The sequence below is a fragment of the Cariama cristata genome, unplaced genomic scaffold, assembly GCF_000690535.1.
Source record: "Cariama cristata isolate BGI_N322 unplaced genomic scaffold, ASM69053v1 scaffold7335, whole genome shotgun sequence".
Classification (NCBI taxonomy): Eukaryota; Metazoa; Chordata; class Aves; order Cariamiformes; family Cariamidae; genus Cariama; species Cariama cristata.
In genome coordinates, this window is record NW_009618090.1 from 159,464 (window position 1) to 178,124 (window position 18,661).

General features: G+C 36.6%; 1 protein-coding gene across 1 annotated transcript in view; it reads right to left on the reverse strand.

The window, feature by feature from the left end:
* Positions 1-18,661, reverse strand: part of CDK5RAP2 (CDK5 regulatory subunit associated protein 2) — an 80,860-nt gene that overhangs the window by 58,935 nt on the left and 3,264 nt on the right. Inside the window, exons 2-10 of the mRNA XM_009700726.1 lie at positions 17,119-17,229; positions 15,600-15,676; positions 14,110-14,233; positions 11,519-11,670; positions 9,271-9,433; positions 7,845-7,898; positions 7,299-7,418; positions 6,643-6,735; positions 4,698-4,916 (exon numbers count right to left, since the gene is read on the reverse strand). Of these exons, the coding sequence (XP_009699028.1) occupies positions 4,698-4,916; positions 6,643-6,735; positions 7,299-7,418; positions 7,845-7,898; positions 9,271-9,433; positions 11,519-11,670; positions 14,110-14,233; positions 15,600-15,676; positions 17,119-17,229 (1,113 nt within the window). The remainder of the gene's footprint in view (positions 1-4,697; positions 4,917-6,642; positions 6,736-7,298; positions 7,419-7,844; positions 7,899-9,270; positions 9,434-11,518; positions 11,671-14,109; positions 14,234-15,599; positions 15,677-17,118; positions 17,230-18,661) is intronic.

Sequence of the window (18,661 nt, forward strand, 5' to 3'; positions counted from 1 at the left end):
CAATAACATCAAACAATTCTTATTCCTTACATTTTGCCACGAACTGGGACAACCACCAAATCAATGGAAATATCTATGAAATTATTAGCGTGTAATTAATAGTCAGTTCCTAGCTACAGAGTGGAAAATATGCAAGAGCATAGGGCAGTAGAAGAATCCATAACATGGCTTCTCTGTCCTTCCACCTTCTCTCCCACCACCACTGTTTGTGTCACTTCAAACTTTTTTCCTGATTTATCGGAAGATTCAACACTGTCAGTTGAAGGAGGCATAGCTTGCATATACACTAGCTTCATTTTATAAGCTTTTACTCTGCAAGAAGATCTAGAGCATTTATTGCACGGATCGTGTAGAAAAAGTAAAAACTTGTAACAAAGGAGCTGTTGTCTCAAATTAAACAATTAAAACTTACAGAAGACTTTATACTATCTAAACTTCTCTTCAGACCCAAAGAACCAGGTAACACAGCCTACATCTTAAATAAATGTTTTCAATTTATTCCCAAAAAGGGCCCATTTGTGAGGTATCATAAGCCCTTTAAATAGTTTGCACATATGGTAGTCACCTATAAACTTTACGTTTACCTCCACTGGGATTTAAAATTCAATAGCTGTTTCTTATTCCAAGTACAAAGAAATAGTACTAGTGACACTTTAATTGCAATCTCTTTACAAACTGTTTTATGTCCTTTTCCTAACTTAATTACCTTGCTTCACGCAGGTTCACATCAAATGCTTAACATCACTTTACTACTTCAGTGTTTTACTTCTGTTTATTTTGCACATTAAATACAAATTGTCATTTACAATGCCTTTTGGTTTACTTGCTTAATTTTAGCTTCATTACCAGGATTCAGCTAAGAAAACCCTAATAGCTCCCCAAAACCCCTCAAATGCTATTCAGTTTCAAAGAATGATTGACCTTAGACCTTCAGTTCTGCAAATTAATAAACTTCACTTTTTCAAGACCAAAAGAACTACATGCTTGACTAAGAAAACTGAAGAATTGTAGAATCAGGTCCAAGTTTTGTCTATAAACACAAACTCTCAAATATGTTTCTATTTCTTCCTAACTACTAACTATGAACTGCAGTGTAGTAGAGTTCTTTTGGAAGTAGCGTAAGGTCTGATAACTGCAAAGTCTTTTGGCTTCAAGTAGGTCACATTAAGCCTATTCATATACAACACGTGAACTGGAAGTAAGGATCAACTGCAGTGTTATGATTTTCACTGCAATGCAAAGTTCACTCCTTGGCTTTCTGTTTTTACACAGGTTTTATACTATTACATCACTGAGATGCTTTAAGTGAAACCATTACCTGTTAGGTAACTAAATTTCAAAGGAACATTTTCGACCTGTCCTATAACTTCAAGTGACCAATACTCTGTGACTTCTCTTTATGAAAACCATAAACAGCTTTAAGAAGAAAAGATGATAGACATGCATAGATAGAAAAGATGCTGCTGCAATAACGGTACTACACCCCTTATCTAACCTCAGTCATCTTGGTGTACAATACTTGTCAGGTACAGAAACTACGCTTCTGCGTTTAAAGCAGCAAAAATATGTTATGGCTAGGTTTATGGAAAGAGGTGGACTGACAAGGCATACAATTGTGGAAAAAGTAAAAAAGCCTGTAAGAGATTTGCAATTTGCAGATACTTTGGCTCTACTATTTCTGCCCCCAGAGTTCCCTAAATCCTTGCCAAAACAAGCTAGAGTTGAGACTGAAAATTATCTTCTTTGCATGAGCTAGAATTCTGCAACACACAAAACTATCCATCACTATAGCAGGTTGCTTGAACTCATTGACCACTCAAATTGTCTGGGAGAAAATCTATTGGTTTCTATACATCTAGCTGCAAGGATAATATAGTACCTACAGCTTTCAGAGCATAAACTTTGCAATTCCCTCTGCCAACCTTTTTCCCAAGAGACTTTCCTATGATTAATGATAGTTGAACTAAGAAAAATGAATGTGAAACACTATAATACAGAAGACCGGAGCAGATGCCTCCTCCTCCTTGTCAGACGGAAAACAGGTTGGTGAATAATTAAGCCACAAAGCTCCAAAACCTCCCTCTCAGGCTAAACTGCAGGTAGGAAGACTAAATAATAAATTCTGCCTAATGAGTTATTCTGCATTTCCCCAACCAACTGATCAAATATGAATACCTAGTAAATACACTCTAATTGTCTGCATTTAGGCCTGAAGAAATGGATACTTGAAGTATTTAATCATGTAAATTAGAACAAACTCTTCCATCAAGAAGCACTGAATCTCTGTTATAGACACAGTAACATGGTGGACACAAGCAACATTAAGGATGAGTTGATGTTTATTCCTCATCAATTGTATGTAAGAATATATGCCCAAAGTTTCTTGTTTCAAAGAGCTTAAAGTGATGCTGAACTACCGCTTAACAGCAGCTTCTATAGAGTACAGAACTGAAAGAGTTTTTGCTTTTAAAGCTGGCCTAGGAAAAAGCCAGGGCACCCACCCACGCTGAGGCAGGGACATTGTTCAAGAACATCTATACCCATTGTTCCAGAAGACTCCTAATACTGGGCACAGTCTGTGATTTGGAGGATGAGCTCACATGCAGCAGACTTAATTAAGTTAGTTTAACCTTCTTCCACTCCAGGACAGTAATGCCCCAGGCATCTCCAGACAAACTGGGTTTACAACAGGGCAGAAGTACTTTTTCCGGATCTTTAAATTTTTTTGTTTTGTTGCGGGTTTTTTTGTGTGTGTGGGTTTGGTTTTTTTTAAATAGATATATAAAAATTTGGATTATCCCAATTATAGTATATGAAAAGTCACTGAAGATTTCCCTGTGAGTGAAGAGGTAAGACAGCGGCTCATTACAGATGTTGAGGGCATTTTCTACAGTTTACGCACATTCTTGCTAGCTTTATTCTAACAAATAGAAACACTGATAAATAGGTATCTTGGGGCATAAATAGAAGAGAATTTTTAAGGCTGTCTCATAAAGAGTTTGCATCAGATCACTGAAGTGGTTTTCTATTTGTCAAAGAGCAAAATATCACAGCATATTTTTTTACTCCTACGTATCTACTACTTAATGGGCAACATTTCACAGGCAATGTTGCTATATCCAAATGTACTAGCAACTCTGAAATTGAAGCAGCTGTTCTGCAAGGAGTAGGAAATAGGTTAGGGATATAATTTTTATAAGACTGCTCATCTTTTGGCAGGAACGCTTCTCCCCAAGGAGCTAGTCATTCACATGAAAAACCTGGACATAATGGAGTCAAATAGGCTTCTGTAATACAAGTAACTTTGAATCCCCTGGCAACTCCATACTCAGTCCTATTTTTCCTGTGTTTCCTATACAGAGTTATATTCTAGCTCCCCTGAAAGATGAAAAAAGTTCTGAATACAGAAGACAGTTAAATATAAAATACTTTAAATCAATAAAATATGTTCTTTGTGGCTGTTTTACTGACAGGACTGATCTGTTCTTTCTCTCCTTAACCTCAACACCCTTAAGAAATTTCAAAGTACACCGAAGATAGAGACTTTGTGACAGCAGCCTAACCATAGTTGACAATCAACCAAAATGCAAGTTAAATTGGGGGCAGGAGAGGGGGAGAACAACTTATTCGTTTGCAGGTAAAGAGATCCCTCTACTGGTTTTAAGTGATATTACAGGAACAGCAATTTCCACGTATACCTGCTTTATTAAGGTCCTTATTTAATAATTGAATCAAAACACCCACTGAATAAAGACAAGCTCATTTAATCTTTTACGTAATATAACAGGAGACTAATCTCTAACTGAAAAGGACCAGACTTTGTATGCAGGCAGGACTCTACTCATTATGCAAATACTGCCCTAATGGAAGCAATGGTGAGAAGACTTTAGAGAAATCCACATGACAGGACATACAGGTGAGAAGTATGTTTTATGTCAAACACTCAACAGAAGGTGCATCCTTTTTTCAAAGGAAGGAAAGAAGAAACCTGATTATTCACATCTCTGCATGTGCTGTGTGTGCTGGAAGCAGAAGTGCTTATCTGAACGCCTACAGCAAGGTAAAAAGCCCTAAACAGAATATGAAGCAAACAAAAGTAATGAACAGACAGAGCACACCATTTTTATGTTAAATTGTGATCAATAATCCTGTGCTTCGGGAATTTTACAAGCTGAAGTTATTAAATATACAGCCTTTACAGTGAGCTTGCTGTGATAGGAAAAAGCAAGTTGAAGTTTGGCTTAAGGTTGCAACAACTGGCTACTTACTCCTGTTCTGCGTTAGAACTTAGAAGAAAGTTAAATTTAAGTAGTGTAATTTAAGACAATGTATAGACATGTAACAAGAGAAATGTAGAGCAGAAATATATTATACATTATTATGCATGTTCAGATTCTCCCACTAGAAAAACTGAAACCAATAGTAACCATTCACCACTTATAAAGGCTAATGAACTTTTTTCTAGGACCTAACTATCAAAGTTATATTTATTTTAAAATATCTTTCTGTGCGGACTACATGCCAGAATTTTCCTCAATCTTCTTGGTCATAATCTTTAGAACACTGGCTTTAGGCAAATGCATTTATCTTTCCAAAAATTATTCAAATTAAAACAATGAATTTGTTAGAAAAGGACATGCTAGAAGCACTAAATTATTTTTAAACTTTATGAAATAAAGGAAAAAAGTGATAATAACATTAATGGTTTTGTCACTTCTGCTCTTCTGTAGTTGTGCTTCATCCAGCTCCTTCTCCATTTTCTCTCTTTCTAAATTCAAATCATTCAGCTCTTGATCGGTCCTTTTAATCCTCCTTTGTAGTTTACGATTCTCAGCATCCTTTGTAAGGTTTTCTGAACGCAGCTCTGCTAAGAGGGTCTCTTTTTCCATCAAGAGCGCTTGATAATCCTCAGCACCCTGAAACATAAAGCAGCATTCAAGTTTCATAAGGGTATTTTGTAGAAATGGGAAGTCTTTACTACTGTTGCATCCAAACCCACTCCTCCACACCTCTTTCCAGTACTTCAAAACTGTGGTGCAAAAATACAGTGAAATGACAGTTACTCAACAGGGAAAATTTACACTGAAAATTTTCTCAACTAATGTAACACAGCTTTCAATGACATCCAGCGCAGAATAACAAACTCTTAGATAACTAAAAATTAGATAAAGGTTGACCTGGCAAAGGAGTCCATAGTGCAAATGAGATCATATCATTATTATTGGTTCCCAAAGCTGTTATTACATAAGGCTTTCTGCTTTTGGGTCAGTTTGCATCCAGACTAGGTCAAGTAGTTACCGAGTCACAAGTATAATTTTAATATGAAAAAGCAAGTCTGATTGGTGTTCTTCCCCATCACATACTGTTATAACCAGCCTCGAAGTTCACAACACAGATGACAGGAGTAGTGGTCTATGCAGCATGATCTACTCACAGAGAACTGCCTTCAACTCAAGTTTGTAGCTAAGTAGCAGAGTAATGAGGAGAAAGGTTTGCTCTGTCACCCACCATGCAATATGGATTTTGAGGACAGGAGGTATTAGTTACATTTTTAAACCTAGAAATTCTGAAAAATAATGAAGCTCTCAAAGAAATGAAAGGGTTAAAATTAGTGTAGTATTTCAAAGCAGGACTTCCATTGTATGAAAAAGTAAACATAAGCTATACATTCACACACAGGCCAAAATGACCCAGAGAAGAAATAGGATATATTTTCTCAATAGAGCACACTTCAAATTTGGGCTTAAGTGAAATAAACGGATTTTGAAGAAATGGAGGTGCTCTGTGAGAACTAGACATTACTACTCCATTAGACTCTGAAATAAAAAAACAGTACAGTCAGTCACAAAAGCTTTAGGTGTGTGCACTTTGGAGGTAAGCGTATCAACCTCTTCCAAAAGCTAAGAGACCAAGTGGATAAACATCATAATGGAAAATTCATCACTGCCTCTAATCAGGATTAGTTAGTTTTATCAGACTCAGTTTTAGATGAGTTTGAAAACATTACAAGAGACATTATGTTGTCAATTTTAATATCAAATTCTTACTTTCTCCCATTTTACATTTTAAGACCTTTATAATGCATAAATTATCATCATAAAGCCCCTTCGCCTCCACACACACGAAAGTATTACTAAATCACATTTTCACAAACAACATTCCATTATTTTATAAACAGTGGTTTCATATTTATTATATAATTAAATCCAAAAAAAGTGTCTTATACCCAGTTCAACTCTGCTAACATGAAGAGTAAGCTGCTACCACACTTTTGGAAGAAAAACCAAAATATTCTTAGGTCAACAAAGAAAGCTCAGTGTCTTCTTAGCTCTACAACTATTTTTGTGTCTTTATTTTTAACTCTTTTTCTTTTACATATTTCTCCCTTAATAATTCTCAGTTGTTACAGAAGAAAAAAACTCAAAACACGTGATAAGTAACCTGACATTTTAACACTCTATCATTTAAATAATTTGCTTTGCAAAATTTTTTCAAAGTAAGAAAAATTAAACATTTTTAACAACATTTTAAACTCATTTCCATTCTTCTACTGTCAAAGATACAAAGCACTACCCACTGATGGAATTATGGAGAAGGGAGGAGTAGGGATGGGGAAAACCACATTAATTGTTTGCTGCTTACCTTGAATTTTTGGATGTGTGCTTTGTGAGTTGCCTCTCTTGCCTTAGCCAACGAAGCATTTAGATCTTCAATTTCAGAACAAAGCTCCTCATTCTTTAAGCAAAGTAAAATGAATATAATGAAGAAAGAATTATTTCCAAGGGATGGTGATTCAGTAATAGCTATCCCATCTCATTATCCATTCATCCAACTACAGAAAACAAATACTTTAAAGAACAAAAACACCAAATACATCATAATAAATCTTCTATAAGGAAATTCTTGTTCTTATACAACACTCACTAGACTGCCTATCACTCAAGTTAAGTATTTCCCATTCTTCCACAAATCTGAATTTCAGCTGCCATTGACCTCTCCTATTTTAGCTGTCTTTATGACAGCTCCACTTACTCAACAACATAAAATACTAGTCATACCTTTTAAGTGGCACTCAGAGCTGATAAAAATCAGTGTGCAACTGAAAACATTTTTCCTCAAAGTTCTTAAGGGAGAAAGTATCAGTTAAGCATCTTTTTCCCCCCTCCTCCAGTCCAGGACCCAAAACTCCAGATAAACAGAACTGCTTACAGATATGACAGTAGTGATTAAGGACCCACTAGAAGCCTCCTAATGCCCAACAATAGTTCAACAAACCAGCAAGATCATAATCATCATACCTCTTTTTCCTTTGCTTTTAATGCAACAGTTAGCCCTTGAATGGTTTTATCCCTTTTCAAACCATTCTTCTTTTCAACAGTAAGCTCATTTTCTCTCTCTTGTAGCTCTTCTTGAAGTGACTAAATTAGATTATGTGAAAGTTGCATTAACTTCCCACTAAGAGATACTGTAACTGCACATTAATAAGTACATTCTCTCAGAGTTCTTATATCTTATTACTCAGATTACTAACATAAAATACAGTCCCAAAATGAGAGTCATCATCTTAAAGATGTGCCTGGAATATAGTACAGGAAGCCTAATCTCATGGGCTTGCTATGAGTATCAGCTTCAATATTTGATGAGCGTGCCTATCAGCTTTAGTGAAAATTGTTTCAAAAATCAAGGTGAGCCTTCCTGTCATCTAACATAAAAGAGAATTTACCAGAGAACTTGTTTTGCTTCCTTTCAAGTCAAGGCCTCTTTATATCTATGAATGCGTAACAGAAGAGATCCCAACATACACTGTAAGTGGTTGAGGAAACAGAAACAAAACTAGAACTTACCTGAATTCGTTTTTCCAAGGAATTTCTCTCATTTTTAAGCTCCATTCTAATAGCCTATAAGAACAAAACAGTTGTTACGGTCAAGGAAATCCATTCTAAACACAAATGTAACTCATCAAGAATTAAAATGAAGCAAAAAGAGCTTAAAAACCTTGGGGAGGGAGGGGGGGAAAACTTAGTATACACTTTTTGGCAGGAATATATTGAATCGGTTGCCTCCCAGAAGTCTACAAATCTACCTGGGCACAGTATGAGCCTGTCCAAATTAAGAAGAAAAAAACCACACAACATGTTCTTCCATGAGACAGGGCAACTGTACTTGCCGAGTTAATAAAAATGCATTTTTATGTGACATTTATCTATGTCAGCAAGATGCTCCTATCAAGGGAGATTTTAATTAGCACTTTTATTTGGGGAGGTTACAGAATTATTTATTTTTTAAAAGTAATCATATACAGAGTTGTGCAAAGGTATTCATCAGACTTTCTTCTCCAATACTACATCCCAAAAATGATCGTACAGTCTGTCCAGCTCCTATGAAATAAAGATGACTCTGTTTTCACCTTGACACACAAATACTCTTGTGAAACCAGGGTAGTTTTTCCTGACACATACTGATTTAATTGCAAGACCACCCAGAACTGAAAACTTTTAATTCCACTAATCAATCCAATCATAGAAGGTTCTTGTCTATTCTTGACATAAACAAAAAGGTGCGTAGGTACTGATCAATATTATGTTCCAAAACAAAAGAGAAGAAAATTTCTCAGAAGCATGACAGCCTCCATGATTACTGTCTTAATTCTCCCAGCTTTAATTCATTGTTTGAATAAACAATGGAAAAATTAAAAAGACAACAAGCCTTAAGACCTGTTCCTACATTTCAGTTTTCAGGATATCTGTCTTCCTGTTTAAGAGCCAAGTGAAATAAAAGACTAACTCTTAGCACCTTTTGTAAGCTAAAGGCTAGACTTTCACTTTATTTCATGAGATTTTTTTATGTCCACCTCCCTTATCACAGTTTTTTCTCCAGACCATAACACTAAAGATACTTCCCAAAAATCAATTCTCAAGTCACATTCTTAACTTCTATAGAAGTTACGTCATCTATTGAGGGATCTATTAACATCTAGCATTTTTTATATATATTTCTGTAAAGCAATTGCACAGTATCTATAATACATGCATAAAATCAATAGGAAACATGACCTCTCCTTGAATCCATAGATAATAAGGATGAATATTGACCACCACACCACAATATAATCCATGAATGTTAAGGAAATGGAGAACAGAGAGAAGGAATAACTGTGGAGATTAATATTTTAAATAATTGGCTTAAGTCACTCACATACTGTCATGCAAAAAACCTTTAAAATCCTACACCACACGAGATTTAACATAACTGTTCAGTCAGTTTCCTCACCTCTATCTCACTATCTTTTTCATGCCTCAAAGCAATGGTAAGTTCTCTGATTTGTTCTGCTGATAAGTTCCCATCATAAGATCCACTCTGAGACTTTTCCTCTTCAAGGTGTTGAATTATAGCTTCTTTACTTTTCAATGACAGATTCAGTTGCTCTATAAGTCTAAAATTATAAGATTTTTCATATTAATCTTGCATCATCTACCACCAATTCTCCAGTCATTGCAGTAAATCTTGCAGACAACTTTCCTAGGTGAAGACTCCAGACAATACTTGTAAAACTTACAGAAGTACTTTCACAAGCCCTTCTCCCTCCAGAGAAACCAGAAAAGGTGCTATAACTTTAAAGCAAGCAACAAACAGGTTGTGCTATCTGCAAAGTGCTCATTCTTACTTTCCTGGAGTACCATTTCAAATGTCAACCCTTAAGCGTCAATATTTTAGTAACATTGTCCTTTAGAGCACACACAAAAAGCTTATCAATCTATTCCACTTCTTAGCACACACAACACCGTATCCTTACATGTCATCACTAAGTGTCCCTCAAGTACTCAGTTTCATTTATATTTGTACCTAAGGTGGTTCTTGTTTCACATAAGAAAAAAAAAGTTAGGTCAACGCTATCTTCATTGGTCAATACACATCTTGACACTTCCAGTATTCTAACTGATAAAAACAACAATGTTTGAGTCTTCTGACAGACGTAAGGGTTATATGTGAAAACTTTCTGGCATAAGAGCCAGCTGTGATTCTCTCAGTATTTTGTAGCCTAGATGGTGAAAGTATCTTTTTAACACATGAATTCCACATGTGCTACTCCCAGACAAGTTTAAAGCATCAACATGTTAATATTTGATTTACTTCAAGAAGTCAAATATTCTCTTCTTCCATTAGCCCTATGCTTTTCTGGTCCTGCAAATACTTACACTGATCTACCAGCATGTAATTATAGAAGATCCTGCTAACACCGGATCACAGAGGCGGGGCGGGGGGGGGGAGAAAAAACAAAAAAAAAAGAGGAGTCGTTCTTCATCATACTCCACACAGTCTTCACTTCAGTGATCCAGTCCTGACAATTTGTTTCCACACTTTAAGCACTGTTGTCACACAAGCTACCGAGCTGGCAACTAAAGTACCTCTGAAAGAGACTGGTTTTGTAACTCCTTCCCAGCTCAAATCACTCAGGAGAGCAACTGTGTTCATGCAGATGACTAACAGATAGGAAGACAGGAAAGGGAAAGGGGAAAGGAGGGAAATAACTTGACAGTCAGGTTATAATTACTGTTGTGGCATATAAGGTGCAGTATCAAAACTTATTAGAACAGTTTCATAATTTAATGCCACTGTAGATTTCAGATTTGCAGCTCTCAATCCACATGCTTTTACAAAAACTGTCTGGAAAACACTGCAAACCTTGCCTTGCTCCTACTGTAATACAAAACCTACGAAATTAAAGCCTCCAGCAAACACAGTTCTGCTACCAAGGTAGACCAATTACACAGTTACCTGCAGGGATCAGCCACAAATGGACAGGAAAAGATATTCCAAAGTACAAGGATTCATAACAATCTTTTGCTCTTCACTCTGGGCTCACAGCCCCAAACTAAGCTTTACTGGAAGGCTTGCCAGGCATGTATTTTACCCTACATACCTAAAAATAAGAATAATTCTCCAAAGTACTGAGATTTGAGTTTACACATTTTCCCTACCTAAGGTTATTTAACTACTCACACATCTTTCCATCTACCTGCCAAACAAAGCCAGTGCTTTGCAAAGCACAATCAAAACCACGAAGCTCAAACACGCTATGTTTCTCTTCCCATTAGATTTACCAACCTCAACAGATACACCACTGGGACTGAAGAGTACATAAACACCATGAAAGCAGTAAGTGAACACAAAGGGTAGAGTCAAGTTCTATTCAGCAACGGTCTGAGAAAGCAGCAAGCAGGAGGTAAGTCAGCAAAGTTACAAAGATGCTTTAAAGTAGAATTTGCTCATGTCACATGCATACTGATCCTTTTACCCTTTCAGACAACTTTTAAAGATGATTACGCTATCACGCAGCATGTAAACTGGTTGCTGTGTTGCTATTCATTTAATAGCTGAATAGATGAGATGGCCAGTAACACTCATTCATGTATCTGAGGGTAGGATCAAACTATTAAACCTATATCCACATTGACTCTTCTCACTTTAACAATAAAGAATTCCAATAGTTAGAAACATCACCAGCAAGAGTTCTGACCTGTCTTTCTCAGCTCCTGTAATCATATCCACATCTTTTGCAGGGGCATTCATAATTGAAGAAAGTTTCTGCTCAGCAGCTATTCTCAGAGCTTTCTCCTTCTCTGTCATTGCAATGGCTTTTTCCATATCTTCTTGAGCAGCTTTAAGATTCTGCAATTAAAACACACAATCCTCATGTCTATAAGAACAAAATGCTCACAAAATTTTTCACATATTGAAGTTTCTTCTACCAAACATGTCTTGGTATATTTAATTTAGCAACTTTTACCAAGTAGCTCAAGGGCTTTGCAGATGCTTCTGAACTCTTTGTGTCTACATTTTCAAGATTAATCCACTTTCTGTGGTACATAAAGGGAAGTTTCTTTCAAAAAAATAAAACAAATACCCTAACTGATAGCAGAACTGGAAACAAAAGTGCCCCTATGCCATGGCTTTAGATTTAGCTATTATAATTTTGCTTTGTCCCACTGTCCTCCCACTATCTTAATAAATAGCTATGCTTAAATTTAAGAGGTTAAAGGAGGGGTTTTTTATTCAATCGGAGATGAAATTAATATTCACAGGCTCACTGAACCTAACTGGAACTCTTCCCAACATAATTTATAATATTTTGCAAGAATTGATAAAGTATTAACCAAGACATTTTTCCCTTGAACAGCAATGGAAAGAAAGATAACACCCAGAGATTCCAGTCAACTTCCTCTAGGTGACCCAACTCATGGAGACTAGGAACACCAAAAAACCCACACTTGTCATACACCACATAAAATTTTTTTCAGATCTACATTTTTATATTGTACGCTCACTGAATTTTGCTTTCTACAAAATAAAAACCTCCTTGTAGCCTAACAAGTAATTCCCCTCTCTCCTTCAAGTCTGTACTAAAAAGCCCATCTCTTTGGGGGAGGGTGAGGAAAAGGTCTTGACTTGACCACTCAACTCGTCTCCTGAAAAGCTGTTCTGCCAGCATTCATATTTCAGTCAAAAACTCTGCAGGAAATCAATCTTTGTTAGCATTACCTGGTTCTATATAATTATATGGTGCTATGTAAACAAGTGACTAATACTATGCCACAGTGTTTACATTCACAAGCATAATAAAATTCATGTCAGAGGCCAACATCAGAGGCCAACACTATCTTCAGGCTCCAGAAAATACTGCATCACCATGAGATTAGAATATTTGCCCTGTCAGATTTGAGAAACACCAGTCTGACTGGCTATTTTGGTACGGAGCAAGTAATTTAGGAACTTCTCTACCAATCCAATAGCATGAAGAACACTTTGAGAAATCCCAGTCCCACTAAACTGAAAAAAAGGTCATGGAGATTCCCCCCTCCTCCTCCCTGAAGGAGCTCACTGCTTTATAAATACTGCTAAATCATCCTGATAGAAGATACCATCAGGAGATTGCTACCAATACCTTCCATGACCAATTCGTTCTTTAGGGATGAGAAAGCAAATATTGGGATATACCCACTTGTGCTATTTCTGTTTACTTACAGAAAGAGCATCAAACATACAACCCCCTCATGAACACAGCTACAAAATCCCACACCTCCAGATAAGTGTATACAGTCAATAATGCAGAACAATCATGAGCTTATGTATTTCTAGAACTTGACACAAACATTTCCAGCACAGACCATTCAATATCAAATTTGTTCTTTACAAGAAACTGAACTTCTCCTTCCTTCTGAGGAAACACGTTATTCACACAGATAATCGGATTTTTTTGCCTTTACACCACAAAATGAGGAAAACGTGAAGCAATTCCCCTGCAAAGATATCAGCAAAGGTTCAACAATAAATACAGGAAGAAATCACCTCAACCACAGACAGCAAGGAATTACAAAGAGACATTGTTAACAATAAACCTGTGGAACAAGAGAATGTTATGCAAAAAGGTGACACAGTTACAGTAGAAGCCAACAGTATCTGGCAGATAAAGGTCAATCCAACAACAGAGTGTAAGGCATGCAGGTGGAACAGAAGGGAGCACCACTGGTTCACCTACCCAGAAGCTGCCATGAGTAGGTGGCCTCCCTCAGCCTATAATGAACACATAAGAGTGGAGATAGAGAAAGCCACAGAATCTCAGACTGATACTGCAATACTGAGGTCCCATATAAAGATGGGTAATGACAGGAGTGCTTACAGAGTGTTTTCAGTTGTTTATGAAGCTGAGACCCTATCAGTAAAAGTTCTGAAAATCCAGCCCCTTTTCCTCTAAACAGAGATGGTAGTCTGGAAAATGTAGCCTCCTCACAGTGGAATTCAGGAATCAAAGGTTTGTGCTGAATGTACCTAAAACCCACCAATAGGCACAAATTTCCTGAAGAACTGCTATCCTCATATTTGACATTTCAAGAGCAGGTAAAAACACCTTCCCTTTCACTGTCGTTTGTTGTGTGGTTTTTTTTAATTCCCAACCCCCCTGCTTTAATCCCACCTCCCTCCAGCACTGGTTATTTTTCCAGGAAAGCTGAAACAATTTTGAAAATATAGGTAGATCACAGTACCAAATCTCATACAATAATACAAAGACGCTACTAATTTCTAACTATTCCATCAGTTTTGGCCACTCACCTCTTCCAGAAAGTTTATTCTGTTAGTCAGAATTTCCTCCATTTCTTGTATCTTCTTTTGTGCCTCTTCTTTCACATGCTGTATTTCAGCATCACCACCTTGGGCCAAGCTTTCAACTGCCTTACTGAAAGACCATAATATAGATAGAAATCCCATTGCATATCAAAGTGGAAAACATTTAAAGTGCAAGTGGCTGATAGATTATGCACAAGCAAGCATCTTCCACTTTATCGGTACCTGCTTGTCACTTTAGGGTTAAATACAAATGTCTACACATACAATATAGCAATTTTAGTGGTATAGTCCGAGAGTTCCACACACAAGCTTTGTCACAGTGGATAAGCAAGCACTTCATATGTATGATGAAAAAGTGCAATATTTCCTTCATATTTTTAAAGCTTCCAAATACAGTATCAAGCCTTTGGTAGAGTTGTATTTTCTACACAAAGCAGCATTGGAATAAACTGAAGATACGTAGCTGCCACGATCTCTCCAATTGCCTTTTCAGTAATCGTTAATACTTCGTAAGAAAAGAACAGCTAGTGTTTCCTTACTAAACAAAGGACGACCACTTGTTTATGATTTTGCCTCTAAATTTTGCTTCCTATTATGAACTTGTGCAAGGTTCCATTCAAAGCCCAGCAATACCCTTTGACAGCTACCTGGAGAGGTCCTGGTCCTCAGGATCTACTTGAACCTAAGCCCCTCTGAACTACTGAAGAAAGGCTAATTGGTAGCAATTCAATGGAACGTGAGGTAGATCACACAAAGAAAATTCCATTGAAACTGAGGCCCATGTAACAGTCGGTAGCTGTCAGTCATTGCCAGTGTGGATCAGTTTTGAACCTGACATCTAGAAGGAAGCAGTTTAACAGGCTATTGTCAGACCTACGGTCATCCATTCCCTCCCCAAAGCATATTCCATATTCCACCTTGCCCATGCCATAAGACAATGTTGCACTACGTAATTTTTAAATAAGTTATATTTATTTAGAAAAGAGATTCTAACAGAAAAGCAGGAATTTTAAGTATTCATTTTTATATTATTACAAACCACAAGATTCATTCAAGATTAGTTCTGAACTGCTTTCTCAGCCTTACTGAGAAGTGTTTTGTGTGATATCTTCTCAGCCCAGTGCTGTAAAAAAAGTCCACCTCTTCACCTGTTGAGATAATTAAGCTCTTAGCTTAACTTCTACAACAGGAATGCTAAGCCATTCCCAACTAGGGAGTCATTTATTTCCCTGAAAAATGCAGTAGAACGAAGGATAATACCAAAGTTGCACCATCCAGTATAACTACATTAACATTATTGTGTGTTTAAGAATTCACACATTTAACTTCTGTAATGAATGAAGCAATTTCTAGATAAGTGCCCTTAAAATACTACTTTGGGATCCGCATATTCCTAAAACATCAGGGAAAAACAAATAGAAGCAAGATCTTGGAAATCCTAACTAACAGACATCGAGAAATACACTAGTACTTACGAGGCTTTGATGAGTAGTTTCTCTCTCTCCTGCAGATCACGCTTCAGACTTTCTATCTCAACTTTCAGCTCAATGTTCTAGGACAAAAGAATGAAAGTGTCTAGAGAGAATTCAGAGGTCACCCTACCCAAAAGTTATTGGCAATGTGTAGATTACTTTTTGCTTGGACCAGTAATTATAAAGTATCATTGGGCTAAGAATAGCCTAGAGACATTTTAGCTTTTAAAGAACACATTTTGCAAGGTTCAAGACTTTTCTGAAATCTCAAAAAGCTTTCAGGACCATTGTACTCAAGTAATACGAATCCCCTACACACACACACACACTTAACTACCATAACAAGGAGAACTGCAGATCAACTTGGGAATTTCCAGGGCTTCCATGCATGGTTTTTCTTTGAGCTATGAGATATTTTCTTTTCTTGTTCTTTAAAAACCTGACTGTATCAACTATCAAGGTTTTTAATAACCTTGACATTATTTCGTTATAGCCTAAGAAAACTACTCACAACATAAGCATACACTGTACGAAGAACTACTTGGCCTGAAAGTTGACAGATTCCATTTCAATATATTAGCAATTACAAGACACACAGCAGTGTAGAAGACCAGGACAGAAGAGCAATCAGCAACATTCAGTTGAAACCATGACCTAGCTAAACATCCATTTATGTACTTAACTATTGCCACAAGCATCAAAAGAGACTTAAGTTTCCATCCTATCACAGAAAAGAGACTCGATGCAAGCATCTGTTATAAATAACATGCTACTGTGTTACCAAAATGACCTCTTTTCCCCTCTAGAACACAGGCACCACGAAAGGTGGTAAGAAATGTTTCCTATCCTCTGCAAACCTGAAAAAACAAGGATGCAAGACACACCACTCGACTCAAATCCTTCTTCCAACTTAAAAAGATACCAGTTTCTTCTACAAGCTGACATAGTAATCAAACAGATTTTCTGAATCCTGTATAAATACGCATTCTTTCAATTTAGAGCAATAAAACTAGAAGCTGCACACAACCCTAATACAACTTTATCTACATGCTTCAAAAGAAGCAGCTTTGAGCTGGAGTGCCCAAACAACCTCCAAGTAGCTGTACTGACATCTGATAAATCCAGGAAAGAATAGAGGGGTGAACTGAACTGCCTGATAGTAGAAAGCAGAATAACTACATACCAAATTCAGGAGAAGCATGCTGCTTCTTCTATTCCCTATGCAGTACATGATTTCAGTTGCATAACTACCAAGGATTTATAACCACTTACTGGAAACATATCATCTCTTAGACTGCCCCAATATTATGGACACTCACACATTTGAAACTAATTTTTCCACACCTTATAATGGTCATTTTAATTTAGTTATTACTGAAAAGGATTAGGCCAGAATAAAATAATCATACCAAAATTTCCAACACCAAAAAATACTCAACAGTTAAGTAAAAAAGGCAACCTCCCCACCAAATAAACTCTTGAAAAAGATGTATAGTTCTATTAAATTATTCTAAATGCATACGATTTTGTATATTTCTTCAGTGGGACCATCAAACTTCTGCTGCATTTGCTCTTCCAGAAAGTATATACGAAGCTTCAGGTTGAAGTTCTCTTTTTTCAGATCAGTGATTTGCTGTGAAATAAGAAAGAAAATTAGCAAATTATGTCATGTGTTTCTAACCAAGTAAAATAAAGATTGAAAACTCTTATCATTTGGTTTTGCTCTCCACAGCGCAAGATTAGAATTCAACCCACTGGACACAGTTAAATGCATACATGTGTGTGGGTGATATACACACACACACACATTCAAATTGTGAAGGTGTTAATAACAGCATATGACACTCAAGTCAAAATGAAACATCTGGCTCTCCAGATTGTGTCACCCAGGGAACTGCAAGTACTCCAAGCCTTTCAACAGGTTTCTACCTTCTACAGCCTCAGCACATATCACGGAACATATTTTTCTCCCACCATCTCATTCCAGCTGTAACATTTTTTTCCCCCATCTCCATTCCTCACCCGAACAAAAAGAAGTCCCACTCCAGCCTACCCCTTCTGAATCCTTTGTGGTTTGTTTTTCAGTTTTGGTTTTACAATATATAGGTACACCGGCACACACATAAACTGTGTGTGTCAGATGTTACCAGTTAGCTTGTGTTTATTTTTAGCTCTGCAAAACTCTGAGGCACTAGCACTTAAGCAAATAACAATTACAAAATAGTATTGTTTAAAAATGTATAATACATGCTGTTGTGCAGACAGTGCTCTTTAGAATATTCCTTCTTTAAGCACTAAAACATTGCCCAACTTTACACAAAAAGAATACAAGAGATTTTTTTAAAATCTAAAAATATTAAATAGTTCTTTCTTCTATGAAATAGAACTTGAACATAGTAAGATGTCATGTTGAAACAGAAGTATTTTCTTAGCCAAAGCTTGGGATGGTAGCCTTATTCACGGAAAGAAAAGCCACAAGCTCACAAGGCATGTGAGCCCAATCGAACACCAATAAAACCTTTATCCCATCCCATATTTCACAGTGCAATTCTTTGGGAAAAAATTGGTTATGATTTTTAACCTTCCTAGTAGGAGCAGTAACATAGTTGATGGTTTCCTTAAAGAACGGAGTCTCCCTCTAAATTTTTTTAAGAGACTAAGCATAAAACATTCATTCAAGTAAGACTTGTGCCCCCTGCCAGATGCTTTCAGCAAAAGGAAATCTAATATGTTACAGAGCTACTAATAAAATATTTATGTAGGCTTTTCCAGAACAGTATAGCACCATTTGTAAAAATTATTAGCAATTCAATTCTTAAAATATTTGGCTTGTGAAACCTAAGATTATTTTCTGTAACTGCACTCAGAACCTGCATCTGCAAACAATTTTTCAGATTAATAATCTCCGCCCAGCAAGATGCCTCATCATTATTCACACAAGTAAATATCATCCAAATAACAGAAAATATATTTGACTACATAAACTTTGTGGTCCATTCACACATCCTGAAGAAGCCTGTCTCTAGAAGCAGTAGCAATACACATACTTGTCTTTGTTTCCCTAC